This window comes from Alexandromys fortis, unplaced genomic scaffold, assembly GCF_014885135.2.
Source record: "Alexandromys fortis isolate MF-2015 unplaced genomic scaffold, M_Fortis_MF-2015_v1.1 scaffold_78, whole genome shotgun sequence".
NCBI lineage: Eukaryota > Metazoa > Chordata > Mammalia > Rodentia > Cricetidae > Alexandromys > Alexandromys fortis.
In genome coordinates, this window is record NW_026067977.1 from 1,281,906 (window position 1) to 1,307,227 (window position 25,322).

General features: G+C 41.3%; 1 protein-coding gene across 1 annotated transcript in view; it reads left to right on the forward strand.

The window, feature by feature from the left end:
- The window catches only part of Gdap2 (ganglioside induced differentiation associated protein 2), a 51,324-nt gene extending 26,227 nt beyond the window's left edge, over positions 1–25,097 (forward strand). Inside the window, exons 7-14 of the mRNA XM_050157514.1 lie at positions 650–809; positions 2,097–2,256; positions 8,517–8,593; positions 9,268–9,344; positions 11,512–11,651; positions 13,623–13,677; positions 18,627–18,770; positions 24,252–25,097. Coding sequence (XP_050013471.1) covers positions 650–809; positions 2,097–2,256; positions 8,517–8,593; positions 9,268–9,344; positions 11,512–11,651; positions 13,623–13,677; positions 18,627–18,770; positions 24,252–24,299 — 861 coding nt within the window. The 3' untranslated portion in view covers positions 24,300–25,097. The remainder of the gene's footprint in view (positions 1–649; positions 810–2,096; positions 2,257–8,516; positions 8,594–9,267; positions 9,345–11,511; positions 11,652–13,622; positions 13,678–18,626; positions 18,771–24,251) is intronic.
- Positions 25,098–25,322: the final 225 nt, after the last annotated feature.

The window sequence follows — 25,322 nt, forward strand, 5'->3', positions numbered from 1 at the left end:
ATTTCCCACCTCCATTGCCTTCCTAATTTTTTAAAATTAACTATGTATTTTACTTTGGAGGAGGCTGGGGGAGTGGATGTGTGGACATCAGAGGATGTCTTCTCCACCACATAGGTCATAAGAGTCAAACTCAGGTCATCAGACTTGGGGGCCCTTAACCTATGAAGCCATCTGAGAGGCTCATTGTTTCTTTTTTCAAAGTAAAATTTATCTTTTTTTTAAAATTTCTAAGAATGAGTGAAAACTACCAATCCTTTTGATATAGTTAGAATAGTTTTTGTTTGTTTAAAGAAAATGGAAAAACTAAACCTAGGTCAAATAGAGACTGGTGTACTAAACTTGAGCAGATAGCATCTGCGCAGCTGAGAGAGTAGTAAAAGGTGGGCGTGTGGACAGGACTGGCCAACTTACACATCACAGATTTGGTGACCCCGACCAGGATGGGCATTGCTTTTGACTTGACCAGTCGGGCCGTCTCTTGTGTTTCATGGAAAGGGTGAGCGAGGCTCTCAGGCAGCACTCTGAGCATAAAGAGGTGAGGCCTGCACCCTCAAGTCTGTCCTCACAGCGCGTGGATCACAGTAACCTCTGCTCAGGCTGCTTTCGCGTGTCACTGTTTTTCACAGAATGCCTTGCTTTTCTGACACAGGCTACTTACCAAAAGCTGCTACCTCTGTACTTCCCAAGGTCGTTAAAGGAGGAGAGCCAGTCACTGCCGTACCTACCTGCAGACATCGGGAATGCAGAAGGGGAGCCTGTGGTGCCTGAGCGGCAGATTAGAATAAGTGAGAAACCTGGTGCTTCCGAGGGTGAGTGCTAGAATTCTGGCTTCCTTCTTTTTTTAATTAGCCTACAAATTACAGGTTTCCTTATGACGTTTTCATACAGATAGGGTATTTTCTTCGTTATTTTCATTCTTCTGTCTTGTTCTCCTGCTGGTCCTTTCTCTCAAAGTACTCACCCACACACACTTTCATGTTACGTCTTTATAAAATCCCGATTCCACACAGGAGGGAAATCCATCTGATAAGTGTCTCTTGGACCTGCCTTATTTTGCTTAGCCTAATGGTCTCCAGTTCCATCCATTTTTCTGCAGGTCACAATTTTCTCATTGTTTATGGCTGAATAAAACTAAGGTGACTGAGTGTGTGTGTGTGTGTGTGTGTGTGTGTGTGTGTCGCACTTTACCTATTCATCCCTACACCTATCTAGGTTGGCCCTGTATCTGGACTGTCAGGAATGGTAAAGTAATAACATGGATGAGCAGGTGTCTCTGGTATGCCAGTTAGCAGTTCTTTGGGGTTTACCTCCAGGGATGATACGGTTGAGTCATGTGATAATTCTGTTTTTAGCTATATTCCCACCAGCAATGTGTAATGGTTCAACTTTCGCTTTTCTTAATTTTTCTCTTCAGGAAGCTAGGGTACTGGTAAAACACCAGCCAGCCAGGATGTAGGCTTGCATGTGGGGATTCACAGGTGGTCCTCACAGCGTGCTCAGCTGAATGGCGTCCCTAGGCTCATGAAGACGTGTTGACAATAACTGAGCATATCACCACCTTAAATTTTCAGGTGTGCTCAGTTTTAACAGTGCTTTACTCCCAGCGCTCGAGAGGCAGAGGCACTCAGGTCTCGTGAGTTCCAGAGCAGCCAAAACAGTGTCCTCTAAAAGCCTCAGTTAACATTAAATAGCAAGATAAGAATGCTGTAGCCATGTCATGTCTTTAGATTTTATACTCAGGTAAGCTGAAAGTTATACACAGAGTATGTTAGGATGGGAGCCCTTCCGACTCCATCCTATAAGAAGCTTCTAGCAACCTTCACCTGTGTAAGCTCCTGAATCCCCTGAATGAACACATGCCTCACACACTTCGTGCCTGGCCTGATCATGAAGTTGGCTTAGCGAATAGATTAGTTACGTTTAGTTCACTGTTTCAGGACTTGGGGTTGCTAAATGTTATTTCAGAATCATCATCTTAGCCCGGGTTCAAGGCTTTTGGCTTTGTTTTGTCGCCTCACAGTTGTTGCTCCCGCCACACTCGCCGTCAGTTTGCGGTTTGCTTCTGTAGCTCTCTGCTGATGGTGCTTTCATTGCAGAGAACCAAGAAGAAGATGAGGATGACGGCCTGGGCGTGGATCTGTCTTTCATTGGCTCTCATGCTTTTGCTCGAATGGAAGGAGATATTGACAAGCAAAGAAAACTGATCCTCCAGGGACAGTTGTCCGAAGCTGCCCTGCAGAAGCAGCATCAAAGAAAGTAAGGCACACTAGTCCAGACAGATAGTGTGAAGTCAGATGTCTGCTAGATGCTTCTCTGTACACACAAAGTTTCTCTTGTTTAATCTACATGATGACCCAGTAGTAGGGTCCAAGTCTCATTCTGCAGATGCAGAGCTGAAAGTTGAGTCAGGTAGTTTGGGGGAGCTGGTGCTCAGATGCATGTTTGATTTCAGAGTTTCTACCCAGTGTGTCTCTAATTGCTGTGCCTCTATGTGAGGGTATAGTCTAAACAGGGAAATAAGAAGAAAGGAAAGGCATTTACAAGGTTTCTGTTGTGAGTTTACCACTGAAGCAGTTAAAGTTTTCTTCAGCTGAAGAGTTTTATGTCTCCCCAGCTTACCCTGAGGGCCTTTACATTGTTTTCTCCAACTGTTTCTAATACTAACGTAATTCTGGATGAATCCTTATGAAATCACAGATGGAGCTTTGTATTTTGTGTTTTTTCAAAGATTAATAGTAAAGTTAGCTGCTTTTCAAAATTTTAAAGAAAGAAATGGCTCGTCCTGACTCTCTATTCCCTCTTAGAGTGGGTCAGGATAAAGTCTCACAGACTAGGGGTGTCAGGCAGTTGTGCATGCAGAGCGGCACCTGGAAGGCCAGCGCAGTGAAGTCCATCGCTGTGGCTTTCTTCAGTACTAAGCTAACCAGTCTCTGTCGTATTTTTGAGCTCTGGCTCCCAATCATTTTGATTTGGATCATCTCTTCCTTCAATCCTGTCCATTTTCCAGGTTTCAGCTGTAAAGCAAAGGTTACTCAAACCTTATTTGCTGGGTCTGAAACACCTGCCTTCCCTATTTTGCGTTTTCACAGCCTGCCACAACAGAGCATACTATTTTATTTACATGGTACTTCTCTGGGGCCATTCTCCAGTCATAGCATGCAGGTTGGGCTACATTATCTCAGAAATCTCTTACAAACATATTTTTTTAATATCTTTATTTCTTTGAGAGTTTCATACATCTCCACGATGTATTTTATCATTTTTACCTCTTGTTACTCTCTCTCATCCTCTTCCCGATCTCACTCAAACTTCTTCCCAGCGAGTCCTCTTTCGTGGCTTGTTTTCTAGCCCACTGAGTTTAATTAGGGTTGCCACTATGAGCTAGGGAGGAGGGTATTTCCTGAGGCCTGGGCAACTTACCCGTGCAACACCACTGAAAGAAATGGCTTCCTCTCCCCCAGCCAGAATTAACATTTGCTGCCTCCTCAGTCCCAGGTCTTCACTTGACTTTAATTTGCAAATAACAGAAGCAAATTTGCCACTAGAGGGAACCAGTGAACAAATTTTCCAAAGGATGAACCCAGTGACAGGCTCTAGATTCTCAATCTGGTCATGTGTAGTGTCATGTGGCACACATTTTTCTTTAAATACTGACTGGGCTCCCTTGCACACAATTGTGATCTCTCTCTGTGTCTGCATTCTTCAGATGTTCATATCATGATTTGTGAGTTGTTTGTGGCTCTCAAGTCCCCTTGCACTCTTATAAATGGTTGAAGATCCCAGAGGGCTTGTATCCACATGGGCTATATCTATCAACACTTACCATATCGGAAATTATTAATCCATTCATAAGTAACAATCATTTTTTCTAAAGTTAGCTAATTTTGTCTTTTGTATTAAAATCTTGCAAAATGTTCAATGGGTTTAAGTGAAGATTACTAGAATCTAATAGCATCATTCAAACTGTTGCAGTAAGTTTTCTTGGATAAATTTTATGAAGGAAATATGACTTTACACAAAGCCAGAATTGGAAAGCAAAGGAGTACTTTTAAAGACTTTTAAGAAATCAGATATGTTTCTGTGCACTTTATAGAATCTGATAAGTGATAGTTTCTGAAAGTTTAGTTATAATGTGGGATCTTAAACCTTACCCATTGTGATTTCTTTTATTTACTTACATCTGTGTTCATGTGGGTGTTCATGTGTATGCTCACGTGCAGGCGTGTGTGTGTGTGTGTGTGTGTGTGTGTGTGTGTGTGTGTGTGTCTTGCCCGCCCACCACAGCACGCAGAGGTCAAAGGATAACTTGCAGGAATTCTCTACTTTTGCCATATGGGTCTGGTGATCAAACTCTTGTTGCCAGATCTGGAGACAGTGCCCTGGCTCTCTGTACATATCTCCAGCCCCACATCTGTGTTTCCATATGCATTCTTTATCTATTTCTCTCCCCTCTTCTTCCCCCCGCCTCCCCTCAAGTCCCTTAACCTTTCATATTTCATGAAATGGCAGAGATTCTGCACTTTTTTCTTCCAAGCTGTATTCTCCCACAGCACTCTGCCATCCAGTAAAGCTATCACTGGATGAAAAGATTGTCTGGCTTCCCATTTATGTGTCTCTGAGATTAAAGATGAGGTCTTTTATCGGTAATGCAGAATACTCAAGAGTGCTATTAAATGAAAAACTGTAGACAAATTTGGCGGTTCATTTGAGGTTAGAAGCATTCATGGTTTAGACAGCACTCAGCTAGAAGTCTAGAGAGACTGAAGGTGGAAATGGTGGTAGTGATGTCCTCAACTTACCAAGAGGTATTTGCCGGGTTTGGCTATGAGCCAGCTAGTTAGCTGTTTGTAAATGGTGTGGGGTTCGGTTTAGTTGCTTTTTTTCTTACCGCACTGTGAGAGAGAGAGGTTTAAGGAGGGCTTTGTGTGCCTGTAATTGTGTAAGAACCGGCACAGAAGGATCCCGAGGTACATGGTCTTCCGCTTATCCTGCTGAAATAGTGGATATGGCGCCTCTCAAAAGTGTGGCCCAGGAAACCTGGTGCCCTTCAGGAGCCTGTGAGGCCAGACTGGCTCCACTTTGTCACTGTCAATTCTCTTTCATCCTCATCTTCACAGTGTCCAATCCAGTTTCCTGGGCTCCTTAACCTGGGATGTTGCAGGAGACCAGGGCTAGAACATGGGGTCTTTCAGATAGTAAAGAGAATTGTGAAGTTAAGAGGATAGTTCATCTTCCTAAGCACAGTTTTTGTTGTTGTTGTTGTTGTTGTTGTTGTTGTTATATTTTGGTTTTTCAAGACAGGGTTTCTCTGTGTAACAGCCCCAGCTGTCCTGGAAATAGCTCTTGTAGACCAGGCTGGCTTTGAACTCACAGAGATCCACCTGCCTCTGCCTCCCGAGTGTGGAAATTAAAGGAGTGTGCCACCACCAACCAGTCATATTTTTTTACATCAAAAGGTGTATTCAGATAATTAATTTTTGTTTCTCTTAGATCAATAAGTAAATGCTTTTAGATTTCTGTTATATACGATCTGATGAATATTGGTCAATATGAATAAAGGGGTTCTGAGACCAAACAATTTAGAACTGAGGACTGTTGAGTTGTGATGTGGCACAGCTGGAAGTCAGTGCCCTGCCATGCTGGAGATTGCAAGATAGCATTTAAAAAGATGTACTTAAGCTTTTCCTGAACCGGGGTCTTACTTACCATGCTTACCCAGTTCCCCTTACGTTGATCAGGACGAAGGGTGTTAAAGTGTGTGATTGATTGGTAGTCCTTTAGAAGGACTCCTGCTCCACCACTGGCTCCTCAGTGTCCTTTCTCTGCCCTGCTGTGCCGCGTCAGTCTCTGTGCGCCCGTTCTTTACAAAATCTGAGAACATAGTCACAGCCCTAATTCTTCACTAATGCATCTAAGTGTTTTGTGCTTTGTGAGTGATGTGGATGTCACTAAGGAAGTGGTTAGGAAGCAACCTAGCAACTTCTCAGTTACAACTTTTGAAAGTCCTTATTACAATGGGAAAAAAAGACACTGAGACACAAGGGGAAAAATTATTTCACTAGAATATTTTGTTTCCTTTCGTTAGTGGTCCTTGTTATACTAACATCCTGTTACCTATGATGCTAACATCACTTCTCACACTAAAGCATCATTTCATTAATTATTAAATATTATTCAACTCTTACTGAATGTGCTAGAGTACATCTAGCAATGCAGAGACAACCAAGACAGATACAACCTCTGCCCTTGCAGAGCTTAGTGTCCTGTACACAAGAAAATGTTCAACTTCATTTATAGTGAACCTGGTGAAGCAGGACACAAAAGGATGTAGTGTAGGACACAGCATTTGCTATAGGTCTAGAAACCCTTGACTCCAGGGTGAATTGTCTCTCAAAAAATGGGCTCTTTCTAAGTAGGATAGTTATTGAACTTTTTAAATTAAGTAATTATTTGAATTTTATTGAAAATGGATTTTTCTCTCATACAATACCTCCCAGCCACAGTCTCCCCTCTCTCTATTCCCAGTTCCCTCCCACTTTCTCTCTCCCCCAGATCCGCTCACTTTCTCTTCCCTCCTCAGAAAAGAGCTGGCCTCCAAGAGGCAACAGCCAAAAAGAACAAAGCAAGATAGAATAAGAAAAGGCAAAAGCCCCTCATATCAAGTCTGGATAGGGCAACCCAATAGGAGGAAAAGAGGCCCCAAGAGTAGGCAGAAGAGTCAGAGATATACCCGTCCTCACAGTTAGGAGTCCCACAAGGCTCCAAGCTAACACCAGACATACCATGTAGAGGACCTGGTGCAGACCCATGAAGGCCCTGTGTTTTTAAGAGTAATTTTGTTTGAATCCTCTTTGTCATTCAGCCTTTGGCTGTGTAGGTGTTTGGTAATTGATTAACTGAAGAAATTGGCCTATGTGGAGACAATAACCTCCATCAGTTGTACCCACTGGAAAACAACTCAGTATTTCTGCCTTTAGGAGCAGCCTAATGGATGAGTTGAGTGGCTTCTCTGCCATCACAACTTGCTTTACTAGATAATTTGTACTTGGTGGTTATGGTTTGTCTGGCACATAGTAAAAATTTATTCATTGGAATCAGCTGTAGGAACTATTTTTAGCCTTTGATTTGGGGATTGGAATAGAAGGTTGTTTGTTTTTATTATAATAATCCACAGAAAACAGAGGGAAGTGTTGAGTGGGAATATCTGTGGGAATATAAACGATTCTTCAAGTCGCTGAATGGAAAGCACATCTAGTGGGCAAGGAGGTACGAGTGATAGCTTCTGCTATGGAGGAAGCCACAGTCTGGAGTTACTGCACTGAAATGTACCTATGGTCTGCACAAGTCAGAACACACCAAGATCATAGCAGTGATTGGAATCTTTTACAAATCACGAATGTAAACTATAAACTACAAAAATCCGCATATTTAAATTTTGCCTGTTATAATCTATCCCTGGAATGATCTCAAATTATTAACCACTGACCAAACTTAACAAGATGGACATTTATACAGTTCTAGAGTTTACACCATGAACTAAAAATAATTTTAGGCAGATTTAAAAACTTTAAAAATTAAAATTCATAGACATTATAGATATCTTCTATACCTAAAAATACTTTTTTTGGAAATTTATGTGTGTATCTATGTGTATGTATATGTATGTGCAAGTCCCTGCAAAGACCAGAAGATGGCATCAGATCCCTAGAGTTCCAGGCAGTTGTGAGTCAAATGGTGTACTAGCTATTAAGATTAACTTGAACGGGGTGTGGTGGCACACACATTTCATCCTAGCACCTAGGAGGCAGAGGCAGGCAGATCTCTACATAGTGAGTTCCACTCAGCAGAGGCTACTTAATAGAGTGAGGCCATCTCAAGAAAAAACAAAAATAAAAACCTGAAATATTAACTTGATCATTAAAATCATTTGTAACCTCCTTTTCGCCAAAGCCAAATTAGTCCATGTGTCGTAGTAAGTAGGGGTTCGATTCAAGCTTCATTAACCAGTCATAAATGTCTGAGTTGCCAGATAAAGCTTCTTGCCTGCTTGTGGTCCTGTATAACATGTGCAGCACTTACTGTCCTTCTGCTGTGCTATGACTTCGTGAGGGCGGTGACCCTGCTGTTTGCTGTAATAGTCTCAAGCACTCATCATAGCTTCGTTAATTAGTGGTTATCCGCTTTGGAGATCTAACACTTTTCCTGTTAACATTTTTCTAGTAAGGAAAAATAAGAGTATTCTTTAATTATTTCATTTTGAATATTTGACATCTTTGCCACTTACCTTTGTACTCATGATTTACCATAAGAATTTTTTTTAGTGATTGGTGTATGCACATTTTCTCACTAACGTGCATTTAACAATAACTTAAGATCCTCCACAGTACAATAGCCTCTAACTCTGTTTTAATGAAGCCTCAGTTCTTTATGGTCAGCAAAAGCTATTGAAAGGGGTTCCATTTGCAAAAGTAACTTGCCAACATTTGCTGTAACGATTGTACCTTTTATTTCTCTAGTTATAACCGCTGGTTATGCCAAGCAAGATCTGAGGACCTCTCTGATATTGCTTCTCTGAAGGCCTTGTACCAAACAGGTGAGGTTAATGATCTTATTCTTGCTAATTGAGGGGTCTGACTCATTGTGCTGGAAAGACTCAGTTTCTCTCTGAACACAGTGTATTGTGCTGATGTCAATAGGTTTTGCACATCTAAGATCATCTAAGGATCTTAGACTTATTGTTAACCTGTAATGTTTTCTTGGGGTCTCACATTGCCTGCTTCGCCTTTTTCTGGGATGCTTTTTCTGTTACAATTTTTCTGCTTCTAAAGAGTCCTAAGCATTTGTCAATACAACTCATAGCCCTCTCCAGACCCCAGTTCCTCTGCTGTGTTTTGTTCTAGGCATTATCTGTTAATTTTCAATTGAGAGCTTCTAGCATTTCTTGGGTAACTAATACTATTAAATGTTGTGAAGAGCTTAAACAAAATGGTTGTTTAAAAAAAAATAGGTTTTGGTAATTTAAAATATTTAAACAATCTTAAAGTCAGAACTGTGGTCAAAATCTCATAAAGCTTTAAAATCAAGAAAGAGAAGTGTTTCCCTAACACTAAAAGAAATCTAATGATATAATTTTAGAAGCTTGTGAATCCCATTTCTTACTTTTGTATGTGTAGAATTCTTTTATGCAGTCAAATACATGTTATATGACAGGACAAACGCTGGTCTTGCACTAAGGTTTCTGGGTCCTGACTGCACCTCCTCTCTTAGGTGTGGATAACTGTGGCCGCACAGTGATGGTGGTAGTTGGAAGAAACATTCCTGTGACGCTGATAGATATGGACAAGGTAAGCCATGGCGGCTTCTGCAAGTCAGGTAGATAGTGCAGGGAGAAGGTTCTCAAGCATGGATGAGATGAATTGTAGATCTGGGGTGGAATAGCATCCAGAGTACAGTGCTTGTGTAGTGTCCATGGGGCCCTGGGTTCCATCTCTAGCGTGGGGGACGGGAGAGGGAGAGGCTGAGGTGAGTGCAGTAGAGAGGAGACGTGTGTCCATAGAAGACTCTAATAGTTAGGTTAAAGGTGGAAGGAAGTGTTTCAAAATGGATTTGTTTGGGGCTGCAGAGATGGCTCAGGAATGGGTATGACTCTTTATAGACCTTGATTTGCAGCACCCGTGTTGAGTGGCCCACAATTGCCTACAACTCCAGCTTCAGGGACTCTAATGCCTCCGTTCTGTGCATCCTTATGCATGTGGTGTGCACTCACAGATACACACACGTGCAGTTTCAAATAAAATAGAAGGTTTATTTATTTATTTATTAAAGATTTCTGTCTCTTCCCCACCGCCATCTCCCCTTTCCCTCCTCCTCCCCCAATTAAGTCCCCCTCCCTCGTCAGCCCAAAGAGCAATCAGGGTTCCCTGCCCTGTGGGAAGTCCAAGGACCACCCACCTCCATCCAGGTCTAGTAAGGTGAGCATCCAAACAGCCTAGGCTCCCACAAAGCCAATACATGCAGTAGGATCAAAAACCCATTGCCATTGTTCTTGAGGTCTCAGTAGTCCTCGTTGTCCGCTATGTTCAGTGAGACCAGTTTTGACCCAGGCTTTTTCAGACCCAGGCCAGCTGGCCTTGGTGAGTTCCCGGTAGAACATCCCCCTTGTCTCAGTGTGTGGGTGCACCCCTCGTGGTCCTGAGTTCCTTGCTCATGCTCTCTCTCCTTCTGCTCCTGATTTGGACCTTGAGATTTCAGTCCGGTGCTCCTATGTGGGTCTCTGTCTCTGTCTCCTTTCATCACCTGATAAAGAGTCGCCTAATTTACCCAAGTGTGAGGTTAAAAAATGGATTGAAAGGACAAAGCGGCAGTCCAATGAGAGGAAGAGTAGGATGATCAGGGGTGGGTCCATTCACAAAGAGGGAAAGACTCCTTACATGGTAAGAATTACATCCTAAGTTTCTATTTGCAGCCATTGGTGTTCTTAACAGTCAGTGTGTCCTTCACTCTTACCTTCAGTAGTAAGATTTATTCCAATAAGAATATAATCCTTAATTTGATTTTGGTGTGTGCTCACATAGCATTCCTGACACTATGATATGTCATTTCATAGTAAAAAATAAGACTTATTATGAGGTTCAAACCAGGTAATATTTGCCAAGCAGCTGTGTTCATAATGCCCTCCTCTGCCTGCTGTGCCTGCAGTGCCTGCAGTTGGGTCCTAATCCACATTAATGCCAAGGACTCCCCTGAGGAGGAACTGGAAAACAGCCTGGTCGGTAATCCTTTTGGTTGATGTAGCTTAGCTTCCTCTTTGCAGTTGTTTACAGCCAAACCTCTGGGTCACTTCAGCCCTACTTGGGTTATATTTCTCATCTTGTTTTTAGTGTCTCTCTTTGATTTCTTAAAATAGAATACATCCCTAGCCAAACAGGTTCATATTAGATCATCCTCTTGAGTTCTAGAAGTGTTGCTCAATGTGTTTTGCCATCCACCCACAAACCCCTCCACTTTCCTCATTCAGATAAGCATTAAAGGTGCTAAGCAAATGGGTTTCTTCAGGGGCATGGAGGGAGATACTCCATACACCATGTGCTCTGCTCCTTATTTGTGTCTGGTCGCCGTTGATGGGATGCAAAGAGAAACATCAAGAATTATGGATTCTATTAAAATCATAAGAAGTATTAAATCTTCATTGTAAATGTTTTGACATCATTGTCGTAGATAGGAGAAACCTGATAGTTGAGCCAAGAGCTCTTCCTGGTATTGAAAACTCATTCCAAAGGCCAGGGGTTAATTATCCTCTTCCTTCATGGAGAAGGTCTGTGCTACAGCCTTTGAGAACAACCAGTAAATGCCGGATGACTCACTTTCTAAGAGAAGTGGTCCTCACCAATTTGTTCTTTCCTTCTGCAATTACAGGTGTAGATAAGATTAATCTTAGGGGAGGGGTTTCCGCTCTCTCAGCCTCTGTGAAGTGAACCACTGTGGAAAATCGTCTTTATCCCTCTCTTGTAGGCTCTCTTATATTTTATCCATGTAATGGACCACATCGCTGTGAAGGAGTATGTGCTGGTCTATTTTCACACACTGACCACTGAATACAATCACCTGGACTCCGACTTCCTGAAGAAACTCTACGATGTCGTTGATGTCAAGTTAGTTATTTTTGGAAATTGTAAAGGGGGTATTGCTTCTTTATTTTTAACACTAAGCGATAGCAAACATTTGTAAAGATTTTTGAAAGGCTATTTCACGGGACAAATTTTTATCATGTACATTAGATACTTAAATGATGGGAGACCCTCCTTTTGCAGGAAACTGAACTCGTTTGTAATCTTCCCACTTTTGACCACTTTGGAAGAGGCTTGGTGCCATCCCTAGTCTTTGTGTATAAAGTAATGAAGCGCAGCCTTGGTTGCTCTCGCCATAGCATAAAGTACACCAGAGTAGACCCGAAGCATTATTTAATTGATCCAGTAGCCAGAGAGTCTGTTGGGAGAGAGAGTGGTAGCAGGTTCAGAGGAATTTGTCTCCGTGATTATAAAAACCTGAAACGGAACACAAACGAACAGGCAGAGGTTGTCATCGGAACGAAAAGAGGTTGAGCAAAGGGAAAGAACTTGGGGGTTTAGGCTGCCTACTGACAGAAAGGAGCAAGCATTTATGGGGTTCTTGGGGATTTGGGTTGGTTAGTCATGAAAACAGATTTTATTTAGACATTTCTTCCTTGTGGTTTAAGTGGATCCCCCACCCCCATGTAAGGTAAGATCAGTGACCAGTTTGTCTCTGAAGACATTCTAACTTTACCCTGTACCTGGTGAGGTTTTCCATATGACAAGGTGTTGAGGGACAAACACATTCCATACATTAGTACAGGGAGGAGAGAAACTGGGTGTGACAGGCTTTATGGATCAAGGGCATAGGAGCCTGTGTCTTTACTGCTGAGTATCCTGTTATCTTTCAATGTTTTCTACATCTGGAAGATGGAGAATAATAAAAAACAGCATTTGTTGGCCAAGATGTCAAAATTTTATATACATAATTTAGATTTACTAGATTACTGACTTGGAAAATTATTTTCATTAAATTATGTTCCCTTACTATAATAATGGAAATCCTAATGACCACCCCAATGCAAGACTAAACTTCTTTCCTCAGTGATTTATTTCCTAAATAATAATAATAATAAGGCATTCTACTCTCTTGGTACCTATTTTATTTGTAGCAGCACAATGCTTTTATCGGTTAGGTTGAAAAACCATTTTACAGTTAGGGAGCAAAGAGGATAAGTTACCATAAATTTCCATTGTCTTCCACCATCCATTAAACCTCAACTTAATTAGGAATACTAATGCTTGCATTACCTAACAGACTCCCATTTGTGCTTTGAAGTGTTTTGTAATGAAGCTACACTTCACTCTGTACTTACTTCTGCCACTAACTAGCCCTTCAAATGACACAACCCTCAGCTAAAATAGTGCTCCTGCTATTTCCCTGAAGCCTTTACAGTTAACCTCATATGTCTTGGTGGTGATTATTAAATTACTGAAAAACAAAATTTTAAGACATACCTCAACAAGTATCTGGCTGAGGCCCAGGTTGGGTTCTAGTCATTGCCTCTTGGTCATCGGGTCATGGAGTATTGAAGTAGAGCCAGTGCTGGTACTCTCCCCAAAGCTATTGAGAAGATTAAGTACAAAGCCTTCAGAGAATTTCTGAGTCATGTAGTAACTTGTAACATAAGTGTAACTTTTAGTTCCTAATGTTTGCTACAACATTAGTAATTTCAGAGTGACTTAGTTTCATATATTTGAGCTCAGAGACTATCATGGTATAGAGAAGAAGTGCAGTGATGTTTTGAAAGTATGAATTGACTTTATCCTTCCTTAAGGTAGCTCTGTCACAGTGAGGGGAAGCATTTGGTGCTTCCTATAAAATAGGCAGTTTAAATAATGAAATGTTCTCTTAATTACCCCAAATTCAAGATATTAACTCCTGCTGCCTTTTTGGTATTTTCCTCTGTGTTAATATATTTATTTATTTATTTACTCAGGTAAAATGTTGACTATCTTCTAATGAGTACTTCTAGGTGTGACTTATGATGGCTATTTATCTGTTTTGATTAGATACAAGAGGAATTTGAAGGCTGTTTATTTTGTTCATCCAACATTCCGTTCAAAGGTACAGTATTAATGCTTTTACTAGATCCTGGATTTAAGTGCACCATATGTTCCGGATGCTGTAACTGCTGATTTATTTGCTGTTTTCATTGGCTAAGCTGACTGTGTTCCTGATGTTTGGTTGTATCTGACTTGGGTACCCTTCTGAACAACGTTATTACCAAAAATGAGTGGGTAGAGAATATTCCAAGCCTCTTTAGAGAAATTAGCATCTTTTCTCCCTCCTTCCCCTCCTTCCTTCCTTTTCTCAAATTCATGGCACACCACACCCAGGTTAAATTACTACCTCTTCAATGTGTTGTGGCTTCTTCCCATTAGAACTGGAATTTTTAGTGTAACCCATGTTCTGTGTTCACTTCCGTTTTTCATACAGCTTAGATTACTCTAATCTGGTTTTGCCATCTGAAGCAATTCATAACCAACCACAAATCACCTGTCATTTAATACAGCACACTCTTTTGTCTTCATGTTACCTGCTTACCCTGCAGGTCACCCTTTCTTTGAAACACTGTCTTGGCTTACTGAAAGCTAACTTTGCCTGGTTTCTTTCCTGCTTGTAACTGCCCCCCCCCCTTCTGTTTCCTTTCTAATCCTCAGGATTCCCAAGACCTCTGTCCTCACCTTCCATTCAGTCCCGTATTCAGTCTTGTATGTGCCAGCCCTTCAAAACACAGGCGGTGCTTCGTTCTGCATTTGGGAAAGTAGTAAGCTGAAAGTTTAGAAGCAGGATTTCATGGGGGGGGGGGGGTGCTAATTTGCCATCTCCGCTAAGTGGTGTCTCCCGTTAATGTTATCCTTTACACACAGTGGGAGTAGTGCCTGTCTCACAGTGTACTCACAAGAATGACACGAGTTGGCGCTTCCAAAGTCCCTTAAAGAGCCCTTACCATGGACGCTCACAAATGGTAGCTAGCGTTGTCATCATCTTGGGATTGTTTCACATGGAGTCAGTTCAGATGTGGGGCTACTGTCCAGGCTGCAGCCAGATGCCCTTGTACTACCTTGCTGTGATTTGGGGGAATGGGAAATGAGAGAGTAAGGTCCATCTATAATAAAATCTCATAGAAATTCTAAAAAATCAAAGCCATAAAGTGAATGTTTCTGAATAGGAGGTAAAATTAACAAATTATCATATCATAACCATTTTGACTTCACATACATGTGAACTGTATCTTCTTGGCTTCTGTTCATGACCCTGTATTCCTGGCCTTGCATTTTTGAAGAATTAGATAGAAAAAAAATCTCCAGCATTCACAAAAACACCTGAACTTTTCCTTCCGACAATTGTTCGTTTTCTCTACTTTTTTATTGTAGTAGATACTAAATAATAAGAGCAATCCTTAATGTATATTTTTAGTTTATACTATAAACAATTAAAAATTTAAAGCTAAGGCATATAAAACTAAAATGGGTGGAGAAAAAAAAGGAAAAATTGGTATTCCTGGGTCTTCCCAAACAGGACCTTTTTACTGAATTTCCACTTCTGCCTGCTTTGAATAATTTTTTCCTGCCAGCACTTATGAACTGTAAAAGGAAGATATGATGAGAGAAACTGGCAGGTTTGGTTTCTCTTCTGCAGATGGGATGCTTATGATCTGCCTGTGCTTCTCCAGGGCTGCCTGTCCCCCAACCCTTTTCCATCAGCACCCCACCATGTCAGTACAGCATAGCCTACTTAAGAGTCCTGCCAAAGAATTGGATAGCAACAAGACCTTAAAATATCATGCAAACGTTACTTCACTTTGTAGATGGAGTAGCCGAGGCCCAGAAGAAGTACAATTTAAGGAGTCCTGTACTTTCGCTGAATAGGGTTAGAGTAAGCTCCAGGCTCCATTTGTTAATTCTGTGAGCAAACGCTGAGTTCCTCCTAGATAAATGCTGAGCACCAGACTATGACTATGAGTCTTCATTACAGAACGTTCAGACTAGAGCCTCAGCTGAAATCTCCAAAATGTTCACTGTTCTACGGTAGCATGGAGGAACACTTAGAAGGAATGTCCTTTTGCAGCTTTGGTTGAAAGTGCACCAAGGAAGTCTTCAAATAGGACAACAGTCAGTTAAGATTTGAGGATAAAGCTGTCAGGACTGAAGCAAGACAAGTAAGAAGATTTAAGGTAGAAGACTGTGGCTAAGAAAACTTCCAGCGAAGTGTGCAGTGCACACTAGACAACTGGTGTGGAGTTTGTTCCCGCACAGTCTCTCCACAGCCACTGCTAGTTCACCAGCGATGTCTGCTTTTTCATCATGTCAAGCTTTTTCAAGGGAACTTTTCCTCATCTAGTTTGTAGATGTTCATTTCAAGAAGGGGCTGCGATAGCACATGTTAACACAGGAAAGGGTGTGTGATAGCACATGTTAACACAGGAAAGGGTGTGTGATAGCACATGTTAACACAGGAAAGGGTGTGTGATAGCACATGTTAACACAGGAAAGGGTGTGCAATAACACGTGTTAACACAGGAAAGGGTTGTGATAGCACGTGTTAACACAGGAAAGGGTGTGCGATAGGACATATCAACACAAATTGCTTTTGAGAAGCAGTTCCTTCATTGGTTAACTCATTTGATTCTGATTTTGCCTAATGTCTCCTCTACTCCATATCAATCCTCTTAATAAACTTGAAAAATGGGAGGAAAGGAAATTCAGATAATTGTAGGGAGTTTGAGGCTATGTAAGCCAGCAGTAATGTAGCTTACATCAATAATGACCCAGGACTCGGTGGCCATCATAAAATAGGCCCTGATATTCATTCTTCCTTAGCAAGTGCTTGGAACCTAGCTCTGTAGATACCTACACAATTTTATATTGCCATTCTAGATTGTCTTCTAAAAACCAGAGAGATTGCAGAAATGAATGTAACTGAAATACTAGAGGAGAGGAGAAGAATCCACAGAGGGGATAGCCTAGAACAGTAGACAAGAAATGAAAGGTGGTACCTGTATCAATTTGGGAAATTAGAATAGACTTGACATAGTGATGACTTAGTCCAATGTTGTCTATTATGGATCTTATTTTACAAGTAAGTTTGAAGGAATTATGTCATATTTGTTATGGTAAAACACTGCAGGTCCCCAAGCGGCGGCAGTGGGCAGTGGGCTACAAGACCACAGTAGGCCAGGAAGGCAGCCAGTCCCATGCAAAGAGCCATGCGGTGGTGAGAGACAGAGACCTATTAGGCACGCCATGCATAGAAAGTGGGTATTTATTTAGTGGGATATGAAGGGAAAAGGGGGAAGGGGAGAATGAAAAAGAGCAGAGAGAGAGAGAAACAGAGAGGAGGGAAGAAGTGAGGAGAAGGGAGAGAGGCAGAGGCTGCCTCTTTAGGAGAGAGAGAGAGAGAAGGGAAGGAAGGAGCTCAGGCTGGAAGTAAAGTGGAAGAAAGATCCAGGGCAGGGGAAGGAGTGGGCTGGGCCCATCTCTAAAGGAACAGGACACACAATTACAATATTAGGGAAGGAAGTATGTAATATTAGCAGCTTGGAATATGTCAGAGGTTTGGAAGAGCCTCTGAAGAACATGGCAGCATACCAAACAGAAATTAATAAAAAAAAAAAAAAACAAGGCACCCAAAGTGACATACAAGCTACCCTAGGTGACTGTGGTGAATCCTGGGTTCTAAGTACTGTTTTGGAATGTAGTAGGCATTCCACTGAAAGCTTGTGTGCATCGGTTTCCATCTTTTGTAAATAGGAAGAACAACATCATCACACCCACCTCATTGGACTGTTGTGTAACCTGCTGATAAAAATCAGATAGATGAATCACATAACTTGTATTACCTTTTATCTACTGTATATCAGAAATAGCACTTGCTACCAGGAATTTTCTGGGTTTTTTTCAAACTAACAAACCCTTTCACTTACATTTTGTAAAGTGACTTAAAGGTAAGATTCACTTTTTTTCTAGCTTTAAAAACAATCAAAGCATAGTTATAATAAAAAGGGCGAGTTTCATTTTCATGCACATACACAACACACCTAGATCATATTCAGTCCCATTTCTTTTTCTTAGACTTCGTCTCCCATTGCAGTGTTTCTCATCTTCCCAAATAGCCACTTCCTACCTTAATGTCTTTTTTCCCTTTTATATATGGATTCTACATATGAGAGAAAATGTGTAATATTTGTAGGCTGGCTTATTTTCCTTAACATCATAATCTCCATTTCCATCCATTTTTCTGAAAATGACATAATCTCATTCTTTATGGCCGAAGAAAAGTTTCTTGTATATGTTCATGTACACACACATACACACACTGCTTTGATTAGCTTCAACAGAGACCATATGGCAGTTACCAAGTGAAATTATCTTTGGAAACAACCAAACAAAAAAATTGCAGTCTATTAACCTACTGTACCAAATAATGGAGATTCTTTGTTCAGACAATATATTTTAATCATATTCTTTCCCCTTCCCCACCTCCTCCCAGATCCTCGCTACCTGTCCAACCTTGTGCTCCTTTCTTTCTCCCTTCCTCTCTCCAACATCAAAAACCAAACCAAACAGGAATTAAACAAAAAATAAAACAAGAAGTGCACAAAAGCCATGGAGTCCATTTTGTGTTAGCCAACCACTCCTAGCATGGGCCCTGCCTGGGGGTGTTGACGTACCCAGTGACCTCCATTTTCCCTTTCCCAGTCGAGACGGCAGATTATGTTGTGTGTCTCCTCATACTGTGCATACAAAGTGTCTCTACACTGAAACCAGAGCTCTGAGAAACAGCCTCCTTATTGTAGTCCCGGTGTCATTGTTCTTTTATTTTATAAGTGTTCCTTGTAATCCGTGACATTATTGTGCAACTCACTAATGAACTGCAAACTGTACTTAAAAAACTGTTATTGTTCAATTTCAAATATTTTGAAATTGCACACTTTAGTATAAAATTTCAAAAGTGTATCTATTCTTAATGGTGGCTACTGGCTTAAATTATTTTTCTCTCCTATTAATCAGGTCTCAACATGGTTTTTCACCACCTTTTCTGTCTCAGGATTGAAGGACAAAGTACACCACATAGACAGCCTGCACCAGCTCTTTTCTGCCATATCACCAGAGCAGATAGACTTCCCTCCTTTTGTCCTTGAATACGATGCCAGGGTAAGTGCCTGTTCTCCTGGCCTGTGTGCTGTGTGAGTGTGTTACAGAGCAGCGGGTGTGAGCATCTGAGTGTTTTATATGCTACCTGCATCGTAAGGAGGCTGCCTCACAGAGCTTTTGCCTCATTATATACAGATACACTCCTGTGTGTGCAGTGTGCTGAGACACAACATAGGTTGCAGAGCAGCACCTGTGAGTGCATGTAGATGTGAGTGTGTAAACATTCTGCAGGTGTAAGCATGTTTGAATGTGCTGCAGGTGTAAGCATGGGAGTGTGGGAACTGCTGCAGGTGTAAGCATGTGAGTGTGTGAACTGCTGCAGGTGTAAGCTGTGAGTGTGGGAACTGCTGCAGGTGTAAGCATGGGAGTGTGGGAACTGCTGCAGGTGTAAGCTGTGAGTGTGGGAACTGCTGCAGGTGTAAGCATGGGAGTGTGGGAACTGCTGCAGGTGTAAGCATGTGAGTGAGTGTGTGAACTGCTGCAGGTGTAAGCATGTGAGTGAGTGTGTGAACTGCTGCAGGTGTAAGCATGTGAGTGTGTGAACTGCTGCAGGTGTAAGCATGTGAGCTTTGGAATAATAATTTAGTATTTTTTACACAATTGCCTTAGGAAAAGTCCTTATCCCAAGAGGGTTTTTCAGGCATGAATTTAAAGCTGGTATTTGGTTTTGTAGATAGTTTCTGTCACTATTCTTAAGACTGAAGCTTTTAGCTCTATGAACAGCCAGATTGGATTGGTGTCTACTTGCACCATAGACATTGTCAGGCAGCCTATCTCAGTAGCCTCTGCCCTGTTACAAGTTGTATTTCCTGAAGGTTATAGTGATGGTTTTAATGCATCTACCATGTTAGTGATGTCATTTATAGGTGCATTCATAGATCTGTTGCGGAATCACGACTCTCCTAAACCTCACTGAAGTTCTTTTCTATGGCGTATATTCACAGCGTCACCTTTATAATATTTCTGAGAACTTTGCCAAAAGTTAATCAAGCACCTTATCTAACTGTTGCTGATTATACATCTCTATGCATGAGCCAGAGGACGAATTAGAAAGTAATACTGAGTTTGAAGTATTCTCCCCTGATTGTTGTACAATATGTTATATACCTTCAAACAAAAGTCATGCAGGACATCTCTCTCTAAGTTCTCCAGTTTCAGTGATGGCTTCTGTTACCCTTATGTGGAGAGCAAAACATTTTTTTATTGATTTTTTATTGATTTTTTTATTGATCTCTACATTTTTCTCTGTTCCCCTTCCTGCCTCTCCCCTCACCTTCAACCCTCTCCCAAGGAACCCATGCTCCCAATTTACTCAGGAGATCTTGTCTTTTTCTACTTCCCATGTAGATTAGATCTATGTATGCCTCTCTTAAGGTTCTCATTGTTGTCTAGATTCTCTGAAATTGTGATTTTGGCCTGGTTTTCTTTGCTTCATGTTTAAAAACCACCTATGAGTGAGTACACATGATAATTGTCTTTCTGGGTCAGGGATACCTCACTCAAAATAATGTTTCCTAGCTCCATCCATTTGCCAGCAAAATTCAAGATGTCATTATTTTTCTACTGTGTAGTACTCCATTGTGTAAATGTACCACATTTTCCTTATCCATTCTTCGGTCGAGGGGCATTTAGGTTGTTTCCAGGTTCTGGCTATGACAAACAAAGCTGCTATGAACATAGTTGAGCAAATGTCCTTGTGGCATGATTGAGCATCCTTTGGATATATACCCAAAAGTGGTATTACTAGGACTTGAGGAAGGTTGTTTCCTAATTTTCTGAGAAATTGCGCCGCTGACATCTAGAGGGGTTGTACCAGCTTGCATTCCCACCAGCAATGCAGAAGTGTTCCCTTTACCCCACAAACTCTCCAGCATAAGTTGTCATCAGTGTTTTTTATCTTGGCCATTCTTACAGGTGTAAGATGGAATCTCAGAGTTGTTTTGATTTGCATTTCTCTGATGACTAAGGATGTTGAACATTTCCTTAAGTGTCTTTCAGCCATTTTAGATTCCTCGGTTGAGAGTTCTATGTTTAGGTCTGTACTCCCATTTTTTTTTTTTTATTGGATTATGTGTTCTTTGGTGACCAATTTCTTGAGTTCTTTGTATATTTTGGAGATCAGACCTCTGTCTGATGTAGGGTTAGTGAAGATCTTTTCCCATTCTGTAGGCTGTCGTTTTGTCTTGTTGACCATGTCCTTTGCTTTACAGAAGCTTTTCAGTTTCAGGAGGTTTCATTTATTAATTGTTTCTCTCAGTGTTTGTGAAGCAAAACATTTAATGTGTTCTAGTAGCTAATAAAGTTTCACATTCGGCTGTTGCACAGAAAGGATTTGTAATGGGAGCAGCTGAATCATAGAACAAAGATTATTTAATATATGGGATGGGGAAAAGCTACATCAGTTTGTATTTACATGAAAATTGCTGACTATTGTTTGCCTTGAACTCTACTTGTCATGCTTGAATTAATAGCAGGAAATGTAAAAGGCACAAAAGAACATTTGGAGACCCAAAATTTGAATGACATTTCTAAACTACCATCTAAATGTATAATTCTTTTCCCGCAAATACAGAAAGATTATTCCACCAGACTCAAGCCTGCTTTTGTTTTGCTTGTGTGTTTTAGATTTCAGTTGTTTTGAGTATCAAAAGGGACACAATGACAGGATCAGTGTCAAAAGGAAGAATAACTTCTAAACTAACAGTTGACTCATTAAACCATTTCTCTCTACTTATGCTAGAGTTTTTTAGAATGGAGATACTATGCCATCTGTCTATGAGGACTGATGACAGGCATAAAATTTAAGGGGTTAGGGTAAGAGGAGATACAGTGTTCAGGGACAGGCAGGGGGCATAGCATGACATCTGCCACTCTGCATGCAGTGCTTAAAGGCCATTGGCTTTGCCATCAGTGGGGAGTGTTCTGCCCTTACATTTCTGTGCAGAGAGACCGGTGTGGATGTGGAAAAGCACAGCGTGATGAAGAGAGAAGCAAGTCTACAGGACTTTGCCTCAGCTGAGACCAGAGGAAGCCGTGCTTCTGGGAGTGGCAAGGGTTTGAAGTTAGGAGGTATTTCAGCTGTGATATTTGGAGATAAGTAGCCGTGGGAGATAAAGGAGAAGCAAGTGCTTTTGATTGATGGTATTTCTATTGCCACAGAGAAGCAATGCGAGGGAAAGTCTTGAGAGACTTGGGAAAGGTTCGGGTAGTGTATTCAGTTTGCAGCACAGAGTTTATGGGATGTGGACCTGAGACACCAGGAGGTGGCTGGATGCTGATTTGTAAGGAAAATTTAAAACATGACTGGAAAAAAGGAGTACAGAGTTGGCATACTCTATGTTCAGTTTGTGTTTTACACTTGATAACACATCATAGGTTCTTTATTTGGTAAAGGACTGAATTGGTGTTGATTGGTATCAGTTTCAGTGGACTTAAAAAACGATTTCAAAGATTTCTGCATGTAGGAAGCCAACAGTTTCTATAAGATTAAAAGGGACCTTTGGAAAGTAGTTGAAAGGTAATTTTTATCTAGATAAAAATAATACTGCAGCAACTTCCAGAAAAGAGCAAGTCAGCATTCTTACAAATAAAATCAGAGTCTGTCATTTTGACCGGGGAGAATTCTTTAAATTACTGTGATTGTTGCCAGAAATAGAGAAGCTAGCTGATGGCTCAGTGATCTCCGGAACAGTGTGAAGTCAGTGTGGGAAGCTCTGTTTCATGGCATTGCAGATCAGGCATGTCCCGTTAGTTTGTCACAAAAATCAATGCAGATATGAGAATCTTTGGAAACTAGCATAAAAGAATAGAAAAGAACCCTTACAGGGGTGTTTAGAATAGATTTCTCTTTGGGTTCTATTTCTCGAGGCATGACTTTCTGCAGAACTGCTTAGATTACAGATCATGATAGACAAGCTAAATGCAAACTTTTCTCCCAAGTTTCCAGAAATGTAGCCAATTCTGGGATTTATTTCTATTTTTTTTCTCCCATACCTGGTCAGATTTGCTTATTATCAGAAAGTTTTAGATGACCTTTTGATTTCCTGGCTATGCCACCACCAGGGCCAGTTCCTGCTCAGAGCATCTGCTCTGAAAACTGACTGAGCTCTTCGCTCATTTTGGCTCTGATAACATGAAATTGTCCACTAGGTTCAAGATCAGGTCTACTCATTATTCCTGGAGCTGTAAGGTAAATGCCGTGGAACAACCTACTTCCTTCCTCCTCTCTTCACTCCTGAGTGCTGCCTTACCTTATTTTTATTATTTATTTGCTTCTTTGTTTGTTTATGTTTTTTGTTTTTCGAGACAGAGTTTCTCTACATAATAGTCCTAGCTGTCCTGGAACTTGCTCCGTAGACCAGGCTTATCTCTAACTAACTGAGATCCACCTGTCTCTGCCTCCCAAGTGTTAGGATTAAAGGTGTGCACCACCAACACCAGGTGCCTTTTCCTTTTCTTTTTTTTTTTTTCTTTTCTTTTTGTTTGTTTGATTGATTGATTGATTTTTGGTTTTCGAGACAGTGTTTCTCTGTAGCTTTGGAACCTATTCTGGAACTAGCTCTTGTAGACCAGGCTGGCCTCGAACTCACAGAGATCTGCCCAGGTGCTGGGATTAAGGCGTGTGCACCGCCCCCCTCCCGTGCCTTATTTTAATGGTAAGCATTTCCTGTTTGTGGATTACTGAAAAACAAGTTCTTTGCCAAAGAAATACTTTTCCTGAAAGTGAGACTCTGGTCTTACAACTCATAAATCTAATCTAGGATCCTCCTACCATAAAGTTAGCTGCCTTGTTTTTAACCACGATTATCCAAAGTGGGGGCCAAAGAATTTCTCCTTACACTGGTTGGTTGCCTTCAACATTTGACATTAAGCTTCTGGCATTTAATTTTCCATCTTGACGTGGAACTAAATGGCCTGAGAATGGTAATCGTTACAAGCCTTGCCACTCGGGCGTGACATGAAGGTGCCTGCTGCCAAACAGTGACGGCTACTAAATTCTTCAGAAATCATTTGTACTGCTCCATAACTAAATGAAGACTCAGAATGGGAGGGGAACGCCATCTAACAAGAATCCAGCATCGAGACAAACTTATTTTTAAATGTAAGCTCAGCTTGTTACTTAGCAGGTCCATGAGTTAGTTGAATTATGTAATCTGTGTTCTCTTCATTTTCCTTGTCAGTAAAATAAGAATGTTACGTATCTCCTGACATCAAGTGGGAACTTGAGGGGCAGTGGAAACAAGGAGCCCACACCTAGAATGTTGAAGGAGCGATGCTGTTATTGGAGTCCATTGTCATCCTGTAGCTTCTCCATTCTTTACAGCAGCTGTGATATGCCCCAGTGAGACTCTGGCGCTGCACACACCACACACATGCTGTGCCTCTCCCAGGCGCTTTTCCGTTCAGTACACGTCCCTGTCTCGCACTTCCTCTTAAATTGCCCTTTTTGCTTAATGGCCTTTTCTTGTCTTCTCTCCACAGGAAAATGGGCCTTATTTTGCATCCTATCCTCCATCACCAGATTTGTGACCTGCTGCCTTTCCAGTACTTCTCGGTCACGGAATTCCATTTCACCACAACTCGCCACCTAGTGAAGTGATGTTCATTTTTGCTGTACAGATCCAGAGAGCTTTTGTCCCCATCTCTCTGGTATTTTTTTATTGACTATATATTTTTTGGCACATAAACACTCTGAAACTGGTAGGCCATACTGAACTGCATACATTTTAAATTTGTATATTTGTATCAAATGGAAATGTTCATTTATAGAGCATTAATAGAAACTGGGGGTCAACTTTTGAGTGTCCTCAGTTTCCTGGACTTGGGACCCTGTTACCCAGGCCACCAACCTTGCTTCCATCATCTCTGACAGTGCACACTCTGGACTCTCCATTACCCAGGCCACCAACATTGTTCAGTGTCTCCTCAACAGTGCACGCTTCCTTTGTGGATCTGAATTTCTCAAAATATATACAACCAGTGGATGCTGAACAGATGGATTGTTTCCCTCAAGCCCTGGCTTTAATACCATTTACATTTTATACAGACGGACTGATTATAATACAGAATTGTCCAGGACCAAGAACATAGAAATGTATCTGGTTGAAACTCTAAAAATCTTCACAAAACACAGGACTTGCAGTAAGAGTGAGGTATAAGTGCTTCCTGGGTCGTGTGCTTTGTTAAGATGGACACTGTTCTGGGCTCTGCAGTGTGGGGACCACAAAGACTGTATCTTCAACTCCTTCTCTAATCATGTGATTGGTCTCCTTATCAAAAGAATGTATGTGCTGACTGTACTCCTAAGTAAAGACTCCTCAGACTCCGCTCCTGACCACACTGCTGTCTTCTCAGTCGTAAATGATTGTGTTGGCTCAGCGTCTCTTGCGTCGCCTACATCAGTAGAGTAGAAGTATGTAATAGTACCCAAATCCGAAGATCTGATAATTCACTTTCTAGAAAACCTTTGCCACGTGGGCTCTATGTGCCTTAGTTTATTTATGGATGAAAAGTGGAATTATACAACCGACCTCATAGAGGTAACATGAAGGT